Here is a 21,435-nt window from a genome sequence, read left to right on the forward strand (position 1 = left end):
GAAGACAGCTGGGCTTGAGGTGGTGGGTTCCTCAGCAGCCAGGGAGCCCCCTGCAGACACAGAGCCTGCAGCAGCTGGGGAGCCCCACAGCACCCCAGCACCCACAGAGACCCAGCACCCACAAGCACCCCAGAGCCATAAAGCTCCAGCGCCCATGGGTGCCCCTGCAGCTACAGAGACCCAGCACCCATGGGTACACATGAGCCACAAAGCCCCAGCACCCACGGGTGCCCCCGCAGCCACAGAGACCCAGCACCCAGAGCCATGGAGCCCCAGCACGTATGGGTCCCCCACAAGCCACGCAGCCCTGGCACCCATGGGACCCCCCCCAGCTATGGAGCCCTGGCACCCACGGGTTCCCCTGCAGCCACAGAACCCCAGCACCCACAAGCACCCCCAGAGGCACAGAGCCCCAGCACCCATGGGTCCCCCCACAGCCAGGGAGCCCCAGAACCCATAGGTCCCCCCACAGGATCGCGAGCCCCAGCACCCATGGATCCCCCATCACCTACGAGTGCGTCTCCAGGAGTGGGAGCCCCAGCACCCACGGGTCCCCCCGCAGCCCCAGCACCCACAGGTGCCCCCGCAGCCCCAGCACCCACGGGTCCCCCGGGAGCCAGGGAACCCCAGCACCCACTGGTCCGCCCACAGCCCCAGATCCCACGGGTGCCCCCGCAGCCGCGAAGCCCCAGCACCCACGAGTCCCCCATCACCTACGAGTGCATCCCCAGGAGCAGGAGCCCCAGCACCCACGTGTCCCCCCACAGCCTCGGGTGCCCCCGCAGCCCCGGAGCCGCTCCGCGCCCCTCCCCCCCGAGGAAGCGTGTCGCTCTGCGGACGCCGTAGCGGCCCTGGCGCGGCGCCGTCCCGTGGTGCTGCGCGGCGGCGGGCGGCAGCGCGGCCATGGCGGTACCCGCGGGCTCGCTGGTGGCGGCCGTGCTGACCCACTCGGGCCGCCTGGAGAAGGAGGACCTGGGCAGCCGCATCGGGCGTCTCTCCCGCCGCGTGGAGGAGCTGAAGGCAGGTCCGGGGCCGGGAGCGGGGCTGGAGGGCACGGGCGGAGCTCGGGGGGCGCCCGGCCCGTGGTTACCTCAGGCCCGGCCTGAGCGGAGCCGCTCTCGGCCTCTCTCCGCTGGGCGCTCGGGCGGCCCCCGGGCCTGGGAGGGCCCGTAGCGCAGCTGGGGAAGCACCCCCCCCGGGTGCCGGTGTCCCAACGCTCCCTCTTCCTCAGGGAGAAGTCTGCAACATGATTAACAAGAAGTACAACGAGTTCCTGCCCAGCTTGGAGAGCGCCGAGGACTTGGTGGCGCAGGTGGACGGGCTGTCGGCCAACATCGACCTGCTGAAGGCCAGGATTGAGAACGAGGTGCCGGCGGGGGCTTCCCTGGGGGCTCCCCTCGATCCTGCGGCACTGCCACCCCACACCTGTACCCCCTGCCATCTCCGTGTGGTGCGAGGGGATGGGGGGAGGAGGGCTCCTGCCTAAGAACTCTGGATGATATCACCCCTAAAAAGCGCTCTTAGGTGACACACGCTGCAGAGGTGGGGTGAGTGAGGAGCTGTCATTAAGGGATTGGCCGTGGTTTGCTCGCTGTTGTACAGCTGCAAAATTGTGTCACGCGTCTTGCCTTCAGAAGGGGAGAAGGAGCAGCCTTGCGCGCTGCCGTGAGGCGTGGCATGGTAACCGACTGGCTGAGTGTTGATCCCACCGTGATCTGGGGCAGAGTGGGAGCCTAAATCACACCTGTGCGTGTTCACTGACGTCTTTAAGGAGAACGTGAGCAGCTGCTGCAGACCCACACTCTGGTTTTTGCTCCTTTGATTCTTTTTCCAACATTGGGCATGCTGTAGCAGTGTTAATTGAGAATTAACTTTTGGCTCAGTTTAAGCGTTCTTGCAGTTTAAATGGCTGCGTTAAAGGAGCACTGAAGTCCTTTTGACTGCCTTCTGAGGCTGAATTTCCTTGCACTGCCTTTAAAAAACATGTAATTTGTTAGAAGCATTGGAAACACTTATCAGCTTCTTTCTTTTTTAAGGATCTTCCTAGCAATGAATAAAATGGATAGAACCTTTTTCCTCCTCACAAAGTTATTCTAGTAACAGAAATACTTTACATGTTTTTATCACTTTTAAGAGGAAGTGTGTCGGAGAACATTTGCTTGCTGTAAGTGAACTGAGAAGTTTTGTTATTTTAGGTTCAGCGAGATCTAAATGTCGCTGTTGCCGAATTTACTGAGTTGAAGCAGCAGTTGGAGCGAGATACGCTGGTTCTGAGCATTCTGAAAAAGCTGCAGGAGGTGAGGAGGGGAGGTGGGGGAGTGCCTTAAGATCATTAGGCAGTAGTCATCCTCTGCTCTGCAGTCTGTGGCATTATTCTGGGCTTCTCTTTTGAGCTCCTGTCTCTAGCTGTGTTTAAAAAATTGTCATCTAGTAGCAGATGTACAGTGACATATGAATCTATTTGTTGCAGTTTGATACAGCTATTAAAGAGTACAATGCTGCATTGCTGGAAAAGAAGTATGTTGCAGCAGCTCAGCAACTGGAAAAGGTAATAATGACTTCTTAAGCATATGACAGTATCGTTCATACATACTTTCAACAAATGTCACAAGATGCTTTTCCTTAAGCAGGGGCAACAGTTACCCATATTTTGTGTGTGTTCTTCACCATCAGGCACGAAGCATCCTGAAAATGCTGGAATCCCGCAAGGGCTTTGAGCTGAAGATCCTGAAGGCATTAGGCACAGAGCTCACAGTGCAGACACAGAACATGCTCTATCATCTAGGAGAAGAATGGCAGAAATTGGCTGTATGGAAGCTTCCTCATTCAAAAGGTACTCACAGTTCTAGTTTGTTTCACTGTTTGTGCTTCACTGTTTGAAATGCCTGATTTCAAACAACTACAAGATAGGAAATGCAGTAATACTGTTGAACTGAGGTTGTTTTAAGGAGCTCTTCCTGCCATTTGCATAACCTCATCAGTGGGAGTGATCAGTGCCAGTGTTCTTTGGATATGGCTCCACTCCTGGTGTATTTAGGTGCTACCAAAAGCAATGCAATGTAGTCAATAGATTTTAAACAGAGTTTTCAAGGTTCATCTGCCTCATCTGTCATATTTCATAGACAATGTGGAAGCAGAGATCAGAACAGCTAATTGTAAGAACTGCTCAAGTCTGTAGGTTGCTGTCTTCATTGAAACACAAACTTTTCCCTTGGAAAAAAAAATATCTTTTCCTTTCACTTTGACTTGAAATGAGGAGAAGAGGGGAATGAAAGTGATAGTCACCAATGTCATTCAATTGAAGGGTGACTGAAATGAGAATTCTGGCTCATCGTAAGAGAGTGATTCTCATTCTGTTGTCCTGCACTGTCACACAGGGAACTCCGTACCCTCTTCTGATGCTGCTTTACAAGAACTGTGGAAATAGGAAGAGGTAGCATATTGCTTTAGCTGCCTCCTGGGGAATGCAGTGGTTTCTCAGATCTGCTGTATCTCAGCCTGCGCTCTGTCAGAGAGATGGTTCTTCTTTCTCTTTAGAGAGCAGCAGCCTGGAGTCAGCGATGCATTCAGAACTGCACTTACACACAGTGCCATCAAAAGAGGAGGAGATTGCTGGCCCACCTGTTGCTTCTGTGCTGCAGGCATTTGCTGTCCTAGGAGAACTGCACACCAAGCTGAAGATTTTTGGTAAGACAGACTGTAGGTTGAGATAAACGTAGATATAGTAAGCCGAAGTGGATGAGATTTTGTAAGATGTGTATCAAGATCCAGTTCACTTCAGCTGTACACTGGAAGACTTATTTCTGTCTTAGCTTGTGTTTCCCACTAAGCGTGAAGTAAATGCTCTGATTCTTATCAGTAGGAAATTATTTATCCTATTATTTATCCTTTCTTGTCAAATTACTCTGGTGTAGTTTTGATCTGTGGCTATGTGGTTTCATGGCCTAGTGTTGAAAGGGTTTTTCCAGTTACAGCCTCCTCATCTACCAGGAGTAAGACTGTTGTTTTCAGGCAGCCTCTGGGTCATGTGTTGTTAAAATAAATTGGTGAGCATGGCAGGTACTAGGACAGGATTTCATGCTTCCAGCTGTTTAAGTTGGTTTTCACTTTACATTAAATATACTGCTCTTTGTTAGGCCTCAGTACGTGTTTTACATGAGTAAAATAGTCTTTAGTGGAAACTCAACCCAGTGTTTTACCCCGTTAGCTGTTCCCTGACAGATCTAATCAAGAGAGTGTTTCTCCCACTTCATGGAAAGAAACTACATCCAGAATAGTGATGGTTGGGCCTCACTAGAGCAAACTGCCTGCCTCCTGCTGTTGGAAAACATATTTTTTTCATTTCTCAGGCCAGTTGTTGCTGAAATACATCCTCAAGCCGCTGATTCTATACCCGTCTCTTCAGCCATTCACAGAGGAACAGTCAGATGTGTTCATCCTGCGTTTTATGTCCAAGGAGCCTAACTTGGGTCATTCCTCTCCTATGGAGGTTTTTGACAAGATCAAGCTTATTTTTGAAGTTCTCCACAAGTATCTGCTAAGTAGGTAGTTTCTCCCTTTTGGAATTAGACTGAGATCGGTACTTTGTTCATGTAATTGGAGTGGAAGCTTTGTAGAATATCTAGCGATTAAGCAGTACTGAATTATGTGTAAGGTCTAAGCAGCTTTTAATGTTAACTTGCTATGCTGTGCTCTTGGACAGCTTGGCACCTTGTGAAACTGGACCCAGCATTCGCAGAGCTGGGAAAATGAAGGAGGACAGTACTTTTGTGTCAAAGGGATCAAGGAATTAATTTTTTGGTAAATGTTTTTTCTTACGAGCCACTCACTGCATTGAAGATCCTTGCATGCAGCAGGTCTAAAAGGCTGAAGTCTTGATGCAATCCAGGGAATTCCCTTGGTCAGGCTGGTCACCTGCAGGGTCATCCATTGGCTACAACCTGGCCTAGGCTTTGCTAGCATTTCATGAAGTAAACATGCTGGGAAAAAGGTCTCATTTTATGCAGACATTCAGTTGTCTTTTGGTTGGGTGGGCAATTCCACAGGCCCAGCACATGGCCTGAAGAAGAAGGATATGTCCTTATGGAACAGCTGGTAAATTCTGTTCTGATAGGGAGGACTGAATGAACTGGTGAAGGGTCTGGTCCAGTATTAAATTTAATGTATTAAAATCCATTTGTGTACTCTTGAATTCAGATATACCTCTTGAGGATCCTGCGGAAGATAAAAAGGATTGCAGAGTCACGCTCGCAGAACTGCTAGGTGATATGATATGGGAAGAATTGTCGGACTGCCTCATTAAGAACTGTCTGGTGAATTCAATCCCAACCAACAGCAGCAAACTAGAGCAGTATATAGAGGTAGGTCTCAAAAATCTTTCAGATCCATGTGGTGGAAATGCCAGGTGGCCAGCTTGAACAAAAAGCTATGTTTTGCTGATCTGGATTTGTGTATTTCTCTGTTAAGCTGTGGCTTGTGCTTCCTGTCATGTAAAAGTGTGCTAGGTGTCTGATCTGTGGAAGTCGGTGCCAAATTTAGCCGAGACCTGGAGACTTTCAGGGTGTGCGGTGTGAGGCACTTTTCTGAGCCTCTGTGAGAGGCTGAAAATGATGATGTGACAGCGCTGCTTGGTCAGCTGGCTTCCTGAGGACTGATTGCTCTGTTTGTATTTGTTGCTAATGATCGTAGGGTTTTCTTGCATAGGCCACATAATTATATTTTTAAACTACGTACATAAAGGAGGACTTATTGCTAGTGAAGAATGCCAAGGGCTCCTTTTCCTGAAGAGGGGGCTGTTTCAAACAGAAGCAGTCGTGGGATAAACCTCCCAGTCTTTTTGCCCTAGGTAGCTCAGCATAATGAAATTTGATCGTCTTGCTCCTCTGGTTTTTGTACTAGGTTGCCAGCACTAGTTTTGTACTAGGTTGTCAGGGGGAACAGACCTGCAGTTCAAACACTGTATTACTGTGTGGTCACGGATGCTAGCTGAGCCAGATTTTTCCAAGATTGCTGAAAAGCTGTTGGATTGTTAGTGCCCTGTAAAACCTAGTTTCATCCTTTCATTTCAGCTGAGTGGAAGAATTTATACCCAACTTTTGTTTTATTATTTGATTTTACAAACTGTGTTAACGTGGTATATGTGTCTGCGCTTTTCAGGTGATTAAATCCACAGAGGAATTTGAAAAAGCCTTGAAGAACATGCAGTTTTTGAAAGGCGACATGACTGATTTACTGAAATATGCCCGTAATGTCAATTCCCACTTTGCTAACAAGAAGTGCCAGGATGTGATTGTGGCAGCCAGAAATCTGATGACCTCAGAAATACACAATACTGTAAAGGTGACTGTTGTAATACACTGTTTTTCTATGTGGAGACCAGCTTAGCTGTTGAAGAAGGCTTGTTTACAACAGTTGAGTCCTTTGGTTTTTTGTGGAGCGCTGAATACTCTCAATTATTTGGGTATCTTGGCAACCAACAGTTTCAAAACCTTTTTTAATAGTGCTCAAGAAGGTTGTTTCACTAACAAGATGTATCTTAAAATACTTGACGTTTGCTTGCATGGGCTGTTCCAGCTAGTGTCATAAGCGTAAGAAAAATCAGAGGATTACTTACAGAGTTGCTTCTATGCATGCAACACCATGTAGGCTATTTCGTGGTCTGCTGTGTCATTCTGGCTGTCGTGCTGCCAGGAGACTTCCAGCAGCCTTAGGGGACTTCTGCAGCCTTGTGTTTATCTTGAGTCTTAGATAACCTCCATCATTCAATGTTTTGTAGTCTTGTGCAGTTTCCTTTCTATGTGCTCTAAATTACATTATACCTTTCTCTTGTTTTCCCTTAGATCACACCCAATTCCTGTGTAGCCCTACCAAGGCTTCCTGATCCTGGGGCAGGAGATCACTTAAAAATGCAAAAACCTTCTGAACTTCTGCATAACAACACGGTGAATTTGGGGAATGAGACTACATTGAGCCCGTACACATTTTCTCTGCCTACGTGCCGCATCAGTTCATCAGTGGAGAAGCTGATGGAGCTGGCTTATCAGACGCTGTTGGAGGCTACAGTCAGCACAGATCAGTGGTAGGAATTATATACCAGTGGGTAACTCTTGGGTGTCAGATACTTACTGCCTTTGGCAGCACCAAGCATCTGTTAATAGACAAAAAGAACTTTAAAAGAACAGAAGATGCTTAAAAATTAGAATTAGTCATTCAAGTTACTCGCTGTTTCGGCTGGAGTTCATATGGTAGACTGGTACAGCAGGAACAGCTGTGCACTACGTTCCCTGCAATACTTGGGTTAAGCAGCCTTTCAGACTGACATTGTCAGGGAATATTCAGGTACACTTTATTGTATTTTAGCCATTAAAGCAGGGAAAACATGGTAAGCTCCCTAGTGGGCACAGTGTAGTTCATGGCTTCAGTCTTCTAGTTGGGAGAGATGCTACTGCAGTGTTCACTTCAATGTTTTATTGTACTTTTGCTGTCAGTTCTTTAGAAAAACCAAAACCATCTCTTTTTTTTTTCAAACCAAATGATAAGTGATAGCACCCATTTGGAGAGAAGCTCTTGCTTTCTTTGTGCTGGGTGAAAGCAAAGAACTCCAGCTCTGCATCTGGCAGGGCTCTTCAGAGGAAAAACAATTAAATGTTTTGAGGAACTGCATACAGTCTGCTTTAAAAACTGGAGACCGCAACTCTGAAGGAGAGCTGCCTAGGTACTGAATGCCCTTCAGTGTACCGTGGCAGAGAGGGCTGACTATTTATGCACACCTGGTGGGGAAGGGACACTGTCCCCTTTGTTCCTGGGGTTTCATGTATCTCGCTTCTGACATGTGGTCTGAAACTTGTCTTTTCCACACTGAACGTACAAGGTCATCACAGCATTTTTGAATTTTTCCAGAATGTTGCCTTTGTTGACATCGCTGTAATTGATTCTGAACAATCTACTCTTTGTGCCGCTACTTCACTGCCAGTGCTTCGCTACTAGTAAAACCTTGTTTTGGAAAAGGTTGAGGGACTCTTGTGACCAAGATGTTAATTCCACTGACAAACTAACGTGAGTCTTATTTTTCTTGTAGCTGTATACAGCTCTTCTACTCTGTACGGAATATATTCCAGCTGTTCTATGATGTAGTGCCAACGTACCACAAGTAAGTGTGTGTGTGTGTGTGTGTGTGTAACCTAGGGCCTGTTTTGGAGAGAGAAAAATGTTACTGGCACAGCTCCACTTCTCCCCAGTTTGTCTACCACAGCCAGAGACTACTAAAGGGCTCTCTGCAGCAGCAAAAAGCTAGTACTCTTAGTCTATTATGAAGTCGTACCTGCTGCAAAATAGGTGCTTGAGAGTTTCTGGGTTGGCAGTCTTATGACTGAGGAGATAGGTGCAGTTCTTACAATGCTGCGTTTGAATCCAGCCATGCAGCTTTGACCTGAGGTCTCATGTACAGGTTTTTCATGATGTTTTTCATGTGAAAAAGAGCAGCAATGAAGACTGGAAGAATACAGTTCTGTCAGAAAACACTGGGGTATTACTGAGAAGGACTTCTCTTTTCCTCATCGTAACTTTGCTATAACAAAGTATTTTCCTGTTTGAATGTCCATTGCTAGAAATAATGTGGACATTACACATGGTTCAAATGTCAAAGTGCCATTTCACTAGCTGTGAAACTCCTTCCCTGTAAGTTCTTGTGTGGATGCAACAGGAGGTTAAATATTTTTATTCCAACTGATGTCTTTATCAGGCATTGCGCATGGTTAGTTACTTGCCACATCTGTTCTGAAACAGTGACTTTCTCTAGGGTGGGCATGACAGTTTTATTTAGCAGAGCCGAGTCTAAATAAATGCAGTTCTTCCTTTTCTCTTCCTCCTTCCTGGGACAGGGAGAACCTTCAGAAATTACCCCAGCTGGCAGCCATTCACCACAACAACTGCATGTATATTGCGCACCACTTGCTCACCCTGGGACACCAGTTCCGTTACCGCCTGACTAACATCCTGTGCAACGGACCAGCTACTTTTGTTGACCTGGTACCTGGTTTTAGGAGACTTGGTAATTTTACCTTTTAGTACTGAAATATGTCGATGGATGATGTGGTAACTGATCCTGGCATTTGTTGCTGAATGGTGTAATGTAAGTGTGGCCACTGGCTGGAGCAGTGGGTTGTTATTGAAGAGTTCTGAACAAGTAGCCAGGGCATTTTCTAGACTGGCAAGTGTGACAGAGCATTACAACTCTAGGCAATATAGCTGTTTAGAGCTTGACTTTCTGAAACCCGACTCTTCTTGTCTAGCACATAGGTCCAAAAACAGTTCGTTACCCAGTGAGATGTGGTGACACTCAGATATTTTGGGATCTGCTGCTCAGACCTGTGGTATTTTCTTTAGCTAATAAGATATGGAATCAAATTCTGAGATAAATTTGTATGAGCCTAATAGGAGCCTGTCATCCATAGTTAATTCTGCCACTCAGCTGTTTTTTTCAAGTGTCGTAGCAATGCAAGCTGTGCAAGAGCTTACTGAATATGTGACTGGGCCTGGTTAAATTCGCTCTATGAGAATGTTTAGAGACTGGAAATTCCTTTAAAAATAAATATTATAGCAAGTTCATTATTTGGCACTTACAGTCTCTAAATTGGCACAACAGATTTCGTAATTGCTTAATTACTTCTCTCTGTTTGTTTTTGTTCCTAAAGGGATGGAGTGTTTTCTGGCCCAGATGCGAGTGCAGAGAGGAGAGATCCTGGAGAGGCTGTCAAGTGCCAGGAATTTTTCTAATATGGATGATGAGGAAAATTACTGTGCAGCAAACAAAGCAATAAGGCAGGTAAGCAAGGCAATCAGTGCCAAATATCCCATTGTCTTTGAACATTGTCCTTGGGAGGGTATGGTATGTAGTCACAGTCCCGAGAACTGTGCACTGTTTCAGCAGAGTGGAACTTCTTAAAACCACAGTTTTCTGGCCTGATTATTTTTTGTCCCTGTGCTGTGTCTTCTGGTAAAATGGAAGCATGCTGAGTTCAGTTCCTCTTGCTGCAAGTTGAAATGAAAAGCTTCCTAATTTTGAACTTTTGTTTACAGTACATTTATAACATTTTTCATTTTTCAGGGAAAGGGTCTATCACACTTTTGATAAGCCTTAATGCAAACTGAAAACGTTGTGTTTTTCCCCAGGAATTCCTGCTCTATGTGATAGCAAGGTACTTTATTGCCTTTTGCTTTTTCAAGCGAGTTTCTGACCATGTGTAGTCACCTTATCATTTGGTGCCTCTCTTAATGTTCTTTTTGATAAGATGTAGATAATGCATAGCTGTCATCTTCCAGGTACTGCATCAGTTGAAAAGACTGGGGAAAGTCTGGCAAGATGTCCTTCCAGTGAACGTGTACTGCAAGGCCATGGGGACTTTACTGAACACCGCTCTCACAGAGATTGTCACTAGGATTGCTGCCCTGGAGGTAACTGCATGAGATGGACATGCCAGGCATTTGTGACCTCTAGAAGTTCTTTCCAAGACTGGGTTTCAGGGGAACAGTTACCTTGCACAGAAATGGTAATTGTTGCCCTGTCTATGAGAAACATTTGAGATGCCAGTAACTCACATCTGGTTAAGACCATATTATTGCTCTTCCAGCAATTCCATGACTCTGTAGCCATGGGGAGAGTCAGGGAAGTGGCTGTGATTTCACCTTCATTTGGGTTTAGGTGTGTTACTCCTACTATAAACATTTCTATGAATCAGTATCTTTTTCTTTGTTCAGAAGTTAACTGGTTGTCTCAATCTCCATCTTTCCTGACACATTTTCAATCTGTGCATCTCTAATGAACCTCTCCACCCTATCTAGGCACCAGGTGCTGAAATACCTGTGACATTTCAAACTGAAATTCTTATCTGTTTAAAGCTCTGTTTGACTCCCAGTTTGAGTGATTGTCAGGTTACCTTGGGTCAAGTACAACTGTCCTGTTACATCTCTTAATTAAAATATGTTTTCACAGCAAATGATAGAAATACGTGAGTGCATCTGTTCTAGTTGTAGTCTACAATCCAAAGAGCCTTCCCGCTGTGCATTAGTCCAATAAGTCCTCTTTTTCCTGTAACAGCTAGTTTACAGGACACTTCCCTAGGCTATGCCTGCCAAAAAGCTTGGCTTTCATCATTGGGCTGGTGGTGCCTGAGCCATTTCCTTGTAAACCATTCAGACCTTCATCGTAACACCTCTACTTTGCAGTAAAATGCTTGCTATTGCACTAAACCACTATAAGTTGTGTTAGCTTGAGGATGTTAAAAGTGATCTAAACCATTGCTTTCTTCTTCACGCACACAGCCACCTTTTTTCCATTTCACTTTCTGCCTGGCACTCCAAAAACATATCTAACCGCTCCCCTCTTAACATTGCTTCAATTCTAGGATATCTCTGCAGAAGATGCAGATAGGTTATACTCCCTCTGTAGGACCATGGTGGAGGAAGGACCCCAAGTTTTCACCCCACTACCTGAGAACGACAAGAATAAGAAATACCAAGAGGAAGTTCCAATCTACGTGCAGAAATGGATGACATTCAAAGAACTGATGATCATCTTGCAAGCCAACCTCCAAGAAATAGTAGATCAGTAGGTGTCTTCCTTTCTTTCTTTTCAGTTCTTCACCCCAGTAACAGGCAGCTGGGACGTGGTCTGACATCAGCAGGGCACTGCACTCGGGGGACTCTGTTCAGATGAAAGGCAGTCACCGTAACAAAGGATCAGATAACTGCTCCCGGGGCTGTTTCTTGGCTGTGTGTTTATAGCCCGGTTCAAGGTTGCTCATACATTCAGCTGCCTCCTGGGAAGGACAAGGCAATGATAAAAATACAAGTGCCATGGGAGAGCTGACCACAGTGATTGTGCGTCCCCCTTGGCTTCTCTTACATTCAGAAGTATTTCCTGGTAAGCAGTCTGGCATTTTGCCTGCTGCCTTTGATGTTTGCTGTGCCTTGCTGCTGCAGTCGTTCCACGTGATTGACCTCTGCTTTTTAGATGCTTCCTTTGACTTGCAAGGGGTATTCATCTGAATTATACATGAGGATTTGCATAATTACTTCTCTTACTTTAGCTGCCATGAGCTGTCAGAAGCTAGACATTCCCTGTTCACAGCTGCCTCACACATGCGTCTGAATGGCAAGAACGCACACGGTCCTCAGCAGGCTGAGCTGGAAAGGTACCAGCCGTGGAGAAAGCGCTTAGGGAGGGCAGTTCCTTGTCTGTGCCCTGCTCATTGCTGCTGTTGGAACCGTGTTAGACACCAGAGGTTCCCAGATCTACTTCCACCCATGCATAAAACACTTCCCCACCCCCCACCCCGGTTGTTCAGGAGGTGAGTGGGAATTTTGCAGACAAGGCTTATTTTGGAGAAGGAAAATACAGTTTGTAGCGAGTGCAAAAATCACAGCCTGTTGCTTTATACCCCTAGCTAAACAGTTCTGGGCTCAACTGGCACACAGCTAATAGGCTGCTAACTGGAATTGTTTTGCCTACAGACTTACTACTGTTAACGAGTGCTCAGAAGGTTTATTTTTAACATGACATTTCTGTGCTGTTTGGTTAAATAAACATCTTTCTCTCCCATGTAGGTGGGCAGATGGGAAAGGGCCTCTCGCAGCTGCATTCTCAGCAGCTGAAGTGAAGAGTCTGATCCGAGCCTTGTTCCAGAACACGGAAAGGAGAGCAGCAGCGCTGGCCAAAATTAAGTAACTCTGTGTTTACTCCTACACATTGCATCTTCTGATAAAGCAAGAGCAAACTGCGTCTTTCAAATACTTCTCGGATTTGACCCTTACTATTTGTACTGTTATAAAGAAGGTTTAGCATTAGGCAAGTGCTTCGTGGAGGCTTGACTGAGGGATAAGAAGCATTTCCTAGCTCAGTGTTTGTAGGGCAAAGAGGATGGCTCTGTGAGTCTGGGACCAGAAAAATCAAAGGTGGGTACTTTGTCAACACATGGACACTAACTGCTCCTGCTCCAGCTGCTAGGCAGATGGAATTTGGGCTCCCACATTCAGTCTCCTGCCATGCTCCCCAGCAGTGTTCTGTCCAGATCCAGGTTTTCCTCCGTGAGCTGGTGGGTATACAGCCCTGGTGAAGGAGAGACACTTCTTGTGATGTTTGTTCATTTCCGTTCCCTAGGATTTCATCTTCTGGTTAAGCCCAGCGTAGGGAAATAAATCGACTCTTGTATCCAGCATCCTTTGGTGAGAACAGGCACTGCTGTTGGCTGGGCCTCATGCAAGGCACTGTGTAACATCTCAAGCTTGCTTGCTTAAGGGTCTCGTAGAGGGTTTTTCTTTCTCAGTAGTGAACCTTATCTATGCAGTTTTACAGCAGGGGGCACATAGCCCCTTTGTGCGTTACCTCTTCTGTCCCTGCAAATTACATGTGAAACCCACAGACTTGGATACCTTTTGATATCCTTCTAGGAATGCTGAAGTGCCAAATCTGCTCTTTCCCACCTCAGGTTTCCCTGAAGAGCAGGCCTCAAGAGAAGGAAAATTTGGTTGAGGGAGGAGGGGGAGAGGAGATCCTGTTCTGAGTGAACTGTTCTATCGTGTCACGAGGTTTTGCGCAAGTGGCAAAACTCATGGCTTTATTTTTCATGGAAAATACCTTAAAACTGACTTAGAATTTTTCAGTCTCACTTTACCAACTGTAAAAGCCAGTTCAGCTCCTTCCTTTACCTTTTTGGGTTGTGTGAACTAGGTAGGTCTGGGATCTGTTATCTTTCTGGTAGTAAATTTTCTGTCCTTTAAGAATAAGAGAAATATATGTGAATATAAAAAGGGAATGAAGTGTGCAGTCATAGCAGCATCTTTTAAGTTACAAAAGGCTATGTTTGAGACTTTGAGAAACATAAATGTCTTTTAATTGAAAAACTCACCAAAAGCATTCATTAAAATGTAGCCCAGAGGCCGAGACGGGCTGGTTGCTTCACACGTGGAACAAAGCATTTCCTACCACATAGTGCTTACAACCTGTTTACAAAAGTTTCGATCAGAGCGTAGTGTTTTAATCTGTTACCTACTGTTGTACCCTTTTTGTGTGCACTTTTGTCTGACTTCTGTTCACACGTGCGAGTGTTCGTGCAGGGCCTGAATCGCAGCTGGCTTTCACGTTGCCCCTAAGTCACTGCGGAGTGGAACAGCCATTCTGCCTGCTGGGTCAGCCGAGTGCAGGCGTGGCAGGGGGTGAGGAACCCTTCGGCTTCTGCCTTTACCTGTTGGGGGGGGGGCAGGCACCATCACGCAGTTAGACTGAGTCCAGCACATGAGAACGCAGCAAGGAAAGGAGATACTGAAGCAAAACCTGACTGCCAGTTAAAACTCCAGTTTTTTCTTTTCTTCCCCCCCCCCCAAGTAATTTATTTGAAGGCTGAGGGTGTTCCTGCCACACTTGCATCTCGTGGGGTCCCCTGCCCCTTTACACATAGCAATCCAAAAGACATATTTTGAAAGACACTTTTCCCATGTGGATCATTCACAGAAATGTAATTTGCTATTTTCTTTAATAAACTATTTATACTGAGCATCTTTTCTGATGTTCTCTGGGGATTCTCTTAGGTTTGTAGTAACATGGTATGAATTAGTCCTGGACCGTTTGCCACTTACTAGGTGGAAGGGGCAAAGCGTTGCACTGTGAAGTCTCCTTGCCTTATTTCTAGTAGATCTAATCCAAAAGGAGAAACAAAATAAAGAAAGGAATCAGTACCGTGGAAGGTTCTCCCAGAGGTTCGTGCATCAAGGGCGAGCGTAGGGTAGTGAAGGATGCTAGTGCTGGGATTCGTCTGTGCGACGCGTGGCTGGGCTCACGCCTTTGCTTGCACTGCTTACCTCAGTGACGTGATGAATCCAAGGCAGGAGCTGGGCCACATTGGTATAAACCCCGGGGTGGTTGGGCTCTGCGCAGCCCTGCCCCCAGCTCACGATGCCTACTAAGCGCCAGGCGGCTTCATCCTGGCAGACCAGGGGCCCCCCGCTGTCACCCTGCGGGGCAGAGCAAGAGCTAGTGAGGCAGCGCAGCCCGCGGGGGTGCAGGGCAGGTGGGCTTCTCCCGCGTGGCTTTGGTCTGTCGGCCGTACAAGAAGCTGAAATGCGGGTACCCACGGGGCGTGCCTCTGCAAGGTTTCTGTGTTCCTTCTAGAAGGAACTACATCTCAGCCTGACATCTGTGCACCGGGGCACTGCGGGCTCCGTGTTGCAGCGCAAGATGCAATGGGCCCAGCACTACCCGACACGGATCCTACTGCGAGGTATTGCCACAAAACCCGGCATTTGCTGGAGCAAACCAGGGACGTATCGGTCCTTTCCACACTTGCTGTGCACAGCCCACGTGCCACACGCTCCCTCCCGTTACCTGGCACGCGTCGATTTTCCCGTGCAGGTAGCCGGCACACAGCATCCTGGCAGTGAGCTCGCCTGCGTACATGCACGAGCTGTTGCACCGCTTGGTACCGATCAAGGGAACGAGCGCTTCCTTCAGTGTCTCGGTAACCTGTGCTGGAGAGGGAGAAAGAGAAGCCAAGAGGGAAACAAGTTGTGCAGGGAGCGAGAGGGGAAGAGCAGGGCACTAGCTGGGATAGTCAGAAGACGGAGGGAAATGGAATTACCTGATGGGATTAAATATAACCACACAGGAGGTGTGGGTGCGGGTTGTGGAGCTGCTGGAGCAGAGGTGGGATGAAGCAGGAGGGGGGTTTGCAAGATCACACGCGGCATGGAAGGGGCTGGAGAGGGCCAGTGGGGAGCAAGGGGAAAGGGGAGCGGCAGGGGCAAGACGGGCGCTTACCTTGGTCTGGTCTGGTATAGCCCCAGCCGGACACCCAGCACCGCGTGCCCTGGAAGAGGTCCTGCTGGGCGGGCGGCAGACACACGGCACGGACGGCATCTGCTGAGGCGGTGACAGGTAAGCGCCAGGATGGCTTCGTGCAGTGTCGAGCACGAGCAGCCAGGGAAGGGCTGCGGCACTACCGGCCTGCAGAGCCACCCAGCCTGGCCGTGCTGAAGGGAAAGGCTCTCGGGCCAGCGCTCTGAGACGAGCTCGCACAGCCGCCTTGCCGGTCCCTCACAGCCCTGGCACAGCTCAAAGCCCCGCGCTGCTGCGTGCCAGCGCGGCTGGGTGGCCCGTGGGAGCTGCTCTCAAATGGCAGGTTCAGCAGAGACGGGGTTTGGCCACCTCTGGATTATGGGGTAAGACAGACAACTCCACAGGTGGGAGAAGGACACAACAGCACCACGGCAGCATCTTACCTGAGAAATTCAGGGGGACCTGGAGCTTCAGCAGAGCAATGTCATAGTCAAGGCTGTTGTCGTTATAAAGCGGGTGATAAATTATTTTCTTTACCGATACCCCAGCCTCCTGCTTGATGGAGCCGTGGGTGATAACGCCTGCGAAAACCAGCCAGGCAGAGGCCTGAAGCCGCCTGTAGCTGAGCACAAGGACAGCACGCCTCTTACCGCAGGGCAACAAGCACCAGCACCGGGCTAAGCACAGAGCCGCAGCACGTCGGAGGCTGGGCACGGGAGCCCGGCAGTACCTGTGCACGCAGTGAGCTGCTGTGACAATCCACTCGTGTGCCAGCACGGAGCCTCCGCAGTGGTGCTGGGAGCCATGGTACACGCTGACCTGCCAGGGCCAGCGCCCTGGGGGCACGTCTGTGCCCCCCACCACCCGCGCAGCCCCGCGGCGCAGCCCACACTCTGCAAGGCAGCCGGGCAGCACCCTTAGGTGAAGCTCCAGGTCTCAGACCCTCGGGCTGGAGGGTGAGGGAAGGGGGTGGAAAGGGAGCAAAGAAGCCGCTAGATCCAGGCAGAGATCATGGGGACACAGGGGAGGATGGAGGCACTCACCCGAGCATTTCAGAGCCGCAATTCGACCTCATTCACAGCTGCTCCTGTGCAGGAATAAGCCTCTGGTCAGAATACACATGAACTAAAATCCCTGGGGCACCAAGGAGCTCCAGGGCGGCTGCGGCAGCCCCCAGCGGAGCTGCTTACCACACAAAACCAGGCTGGGCTTCTATGCTCTTACAGCCAGACAAAAACATCCCTGTCTCAGCCCGCCCCCCGCGAACTCTGCTTCCTCCAGAGCTGCCCTTACCTGACCTGCCACATGTCTTCCAGGCTGCCTTCCTGGTGGGGTCTCACCTGAACAAACTCCTGAGTGTTGTTCACCTTGACATCTGTCAGGTTCACTCCTTTCTGATGGGTCATCCTGCAGAAGCAACAGTAAACTGTCTCAGCAAGGGGCTGAGGACCTGCTAGGGCATCAGGAAAGTAACCCTGCCCTGGGAACAACAGTCCACAGCCCGGCCGCTCTGGTAGCCAGGAATGAACCTCCTTGGCAGGATGGGTCTCCTGCAGCTCTTCTCGCAGGTCCGCATGCCAGCCCGAGCCCCACTTTCCACCCTGCATCCACCAGGGAGCTGGGACTGCTGTCCCGACAAACCTCCCAGCCTCGAAGCACCTGCCTTTGCCAAATGAACTCCCTCAGAAAGGGGCGAGTAGGGGTCCAAGCGGCTGCTTCCACCGTGCCCACCTGAGATACCCGAGCTGCCGGCAGAGCAGGGTGCCCAGGGAGAGACTCCAGTGCTCATGGCACACCAGGAGCCAGCCGGGGTGGCCTTCCATCTGTGCTTCCAGCAAGGAGTTGGCCACATTTATCCTGAAAGACACTAAAGCCATTCCATTAAAGACAACCAGCAAGTTCCCATCCTTGCAGCGCTTTGTGCAGCGTCAGCACAGTGGATGGTCATGGAAATCTCAAGCGAAAAAAAAAACCCAAAACCCAAACCAGCTAAAAACCCCAGAAGGAGCCATCTGAAGCAGTTAGAAATGGTACATAAACCCGTAAGCATATTCCCAGCACCTGCATGGCAGCTCTGCTGAGTGACTGATCACATGCAAAGGAGTCCTGCAAGCGTTGCCTTTGCTGTAGGATCACGCCATGCGACAAAGCCGTAACGCTGGGGGATGCAGCAGGACTTAAAGCGAAACAATTGCAAAACACAGCTGAAAGAAGCTAGTGGATCAGCAGGAGGTATTTATTATTAAACAGCATCTTTTGGCAGGCTTGGCAGGCACTGGCCTGCACACTGCTCCCCTCTCCCCACCCTCTGGCAGCAAGCAAAGACGGAAACCTCTACTGGGAGCCCCACGGACCACGGGGTCTTCCTCTTCACCATCACTGCACGCTGGCATCGCGTCTGGCTCCTGCAGCAAGGTGAAGCCCTGGTCTCGCTGAGGCTTCCTCAGGTGTTTCACTTCAGCAAAGAGAGAAGGGAGGGGAGGTGGGCTCACACAGCCTAGGCAGCATCCAAAGATGCACAACATTAGGAACGATCCTGAGCTGCCCACTGGCAGAGGCGACGGGCCCCTCACTGGGTGAAGCTGCAGCTCGCTGCTGGGGCCACAGTGACCAGCAGCAGAGCCCGCAGCAGCCATGTTCCCCCATCCCAAGCTGCAGTTCAGTGACCAAGGAGCTCCACCACCACCTCTGCCGCCAGCACCCCAAACTCGCTTGCCGGTCTGGCGGCTGGGCTCTGCCGGCAGCGGCAGGCTGTCCCGGAGGAGCCACTGACCTAGGAGCCATGCCCCCGCTGCTGTCCCCGCCAGCAGCCCGGTGACCCCGAGCAGCAGGAACAGCCTCTTGACGGTGCAGAGAGGTTTGAGACATGCATTAGCAGAATCTTTAAGAAACAGAGAAAGAGAGGGGATTAACACAGCCTTGCTGGTCTCTCACAGCACTGGCAAGCCCCTGGTGAAGCTCCTGGATCCTTATACACCTATTGCTAGGACTCATCTGGCCCTCTCCCTGCAATGCCAGGAGGAGGTGAGCTAAGGGCACGGATTCTGTGGGAGATCAAGACTTGGAGGGCCCCCCCTGTTCCCAAAGCCCATGAATAGCTCACCCACCGTGTCCCGGGGAGGCCCATGTTCTCCTTGCTTCCCTCCTTGGCTCTGCTGTCCAGCTCTTGTGGCTTTGCATGGCATCCTCAGCGCCAGGCGGGTTATCAGGAAGCTGCTTACCAAAGGCTGGGCTCTAGGGAGAGGAGTCCCGGGGAGCAGATCAGCAACAGAGGTCAGGTCCCGTGGCAGGGGACAGGTTTCAAGTGATGCCACTGCTGCCCAGGCTGCCCGCTGCAGCGGGGACACACATCTCACCATGACGGCGAGGAGCGGGGCAGCTGCTGGTCTGGCTGCTCCGCGGGAGCTGAGCACACGGGGCTTCAGCAAACCAGCTCGAGTTTCCCTTCGCACGCTCCCGGCACCATGCCGTGCACGCGCACCGTGCCCGTGGCCGTGCTGAAGGGACTCCTTGTTTCAGGGACCCCCAGCCCTCCCGCTGACAGGACCCTCGCAGCAGGTGGGGGGTGATGGCTCAGCAGCCCCCGCCTGCCCCCCATCGCCCGCTGCTCGGGCTGGGGACCCCCAAGGGGAACGCTCCTCTCCCTCCCTGGTACAGCGCCAAGCGAGATCAGCAGCTGCAGAGTTGCCTCGGCTCTCGAACCCATCTTCCACCTGCTGGGCCCCCCTCCCTTCCCCCTCCCATTATTTTGCTCGGCCGTAGGAGACACACCAAGCCCTGCCGCAGAGCAGCAGCAGCAGCCCCAGGCTGGGGGTGCGAGCAGGGGGGCTGCGGGCTGGTGGCCAGCCCTGCCAGCGGTGGGCTCCGAGGCACGGACAGACCTCGGCATGGGCAGCAGGAGGGCTGCTGACCAACCACCCCGTGTTACGTCTGGGGAGACAAGACCTTGGGGAAGAAAACATCCTAAACTGGAACAGATCAGAAAAGAGCCTGCAGCTGCTCCTCATCAGCTTCACATCTCACGCCAAGTGCCTGCCAGCTGTGATGCATGGAAGATGACTTTCCTGCCTGCAGGCTGCACTGGGGATCTGGTTAGGGGGCAACTGTGTGGACACAGCCCCACTGCCCTGGGTGCTGGATTTTCCCTCTGGTCTTTTGGCTGTAGGACACAAAGAGCAATGAAGGTCAAACAGCAGCTCTGCGTTTGGCTTCTGACTTTCGATGTAATTTCTTGTCGCTGGAAGATGCCTGGCTGGCAGCCTGTGGGAAGGGGAGGCTTTCTCGCCTGCGGTTTGGGTACCGGCTGGCCCGTGTTGGGGTGTGAGATGCTTTTCTTGTCAACGCAGAGCTCTCGTGGCGGAGGTGGAACAGAAATTGCTTGTGCTGTTGCATCTGCTCTTTTTTCTCTGACCCAGCAGATGCTCTGCTGCAGCATCACACCCGGGGTGGGTGAGTGCTACCAGTCCCAAGCTGGCACGCTGCACTGGGCAGGGAGCTGAGTGGGGACACCACCAGGATCACCTTCACTGCACTGCCCAGGAAAGCGAGGGGCAAACCACACCAAACCTCTGGGAGACCCCAGTTACAGCCCACAGCAGAGGTGGGTGCAGATGCCCCAGCAGAGCGCGATCCCCAGGCTCCTTCCCACTGACCCGTTCAGCTGGAGGCAGAGCTGACCCCAGAGCGGCAGCTGCGGGCACAGGGCAGGGGAACACACAACTCATTTTGTGCATAAAACCTGCCTCTCCCCTGCTTGGCACTAGAAACCATCCTGACCACAGCAGGCTTGCAGGCCCTGTCACACCACCAGACAGAAACACTCCAGACTCGTGGCCAAGTTTGTAAAAGTTGTCAAATTCCCAATGCCCAGATACAAGCTCAAGCATCATTACGGAAATTAGATGCAGGCAGCGAGCTGCACAGTCAGAGCTTGTCACCACCAGCAGAGATTCCTTTACTGCAGCAGCATCCCCAGTCCCTGCAAAGAGCCCCAGGTTCCCAGTGCATCGCACGGCCCTGGCTGCTTTCTCTGGCTGCCTGTATCCCACCCAGAAACACTAGGATGGCCTTATCCTACCCAGAAATACTAGGATGGGCTTCTCCCGTTGAGTTAGAAGCCTAACTTCCCCTTTGGGAGAGGTGAGGCTGAGTATTGATTCCAGCATGTCTCAAAACCAAAAGGCAACTGAAGCAGACTTAAATAGCTGTCCATGAAAGACAGACTTTTCTTATTTACATCCTTCTCCGTCCCCCAAAGATACAGCTGATGGCTTGTTGCTCAAAATACCAATGAATTTTAAATGCTATTTACTTAAGGAAACTCCCATGAGTGTTTTATGATAGCCCTGCCTTGCAGGTTCGAGCTGAGGTTTCACACTGTTGACAAAGAGCACCGTGTGTGTTGTGCCACAAATCTAACCCATCTGAGCACCAGGCATGGTGGTGGCTCCCGGGAAGCAGCCACCCCAGCACCGCGCCAGCTGCGGGCTGCAACACTGCTTGAGACCAGCTATGGGTCCCTGAGGTTGGGCTCCTTCCATAGCCTGGTGGCCTTGCAACCACTCAGCTGCTGTGAAAACTGGGGAAATTTTTTCTTTGGTTTTGATCCC

The 21,435-nt window shown here is 50.3% G+C and overlaps 2 protein-coding genes across 2 annotated transcripts; one reads left to right on the forward strand and one right to left on the reverse strand.

Annotated features, from left to right (window-relative positions):
- The first annotated feature begins 806 nt into the window (after positions 1-806).
- On the forward strand, positions 807-14,549 carry ZW10 (zw10 kinetochore protein). The gene is made up of 16 exons (XM_080366707.1): positions 807-1,024; positions 1,236-1,366; positions 2,196-2,297; positions 2,471-2,548; positions 2,674-2,833; positions 3,538-3,687; positions 4,350-4,541; positions 5,197-5,360; positions 6,157-6,339; positions 6,840-7,078; positions 8,078-8,149; positions 8,880-9,049; positions 9,693-9,823; positions 10,321-10,452; positions 11,403-11,605; positions 12,604-14,549. The coding sequence occupies exons 1-16, from the start codon at positions 904-906 to the stop codon at positions 12,722-12,724; spliced, it is 2,349 nt and encodes a 782-aa protein (XP_080222833.1). The 5' UTR covers positions 807-903; the 3' UTR covers positions 12,725-14,549.
- Positions 14,371-20,844, reverse strand: TMPRSS5 (transmembrane serine protease 5). Its single transcript, XM_080366715.1, is given in 13 exon segments — positions 14,371-15,006; positions 15,377-15,519; positions 15,809-15,907; positions 16,270-16,448; positions 16,557-16,719; positions 16,870-16,897; positions 16,901-16,913; positions 17,120-17,233; positions 17,558-17,693; positions 18,159-18,281; positions 18,600-18,707; positions 18,934-19,060; positions 19,183-20,844. Coding segments are annotated over 13 exon segments (1,452 nt in total). The 5' UTR covers positions 19,186-20,844; the 3' UTR covers positions 14,371-14,790.
- Between the last annotated feature and the right edge of the window lie 591 nt (positions 20,845-21,435).

The sequence above is a fragment of the Falco punctatus genome (genome assembly GCF_963210335.1).
Source record: "Falco punctatus genome assembly, chromosome: 16".
In the NCBI taxonomy this organism is placed as follows: Eukaryota; Metazoa; Chordata; class Aves; order Falconiformes; family Falconidae; genus Falco; species Falco punctatus.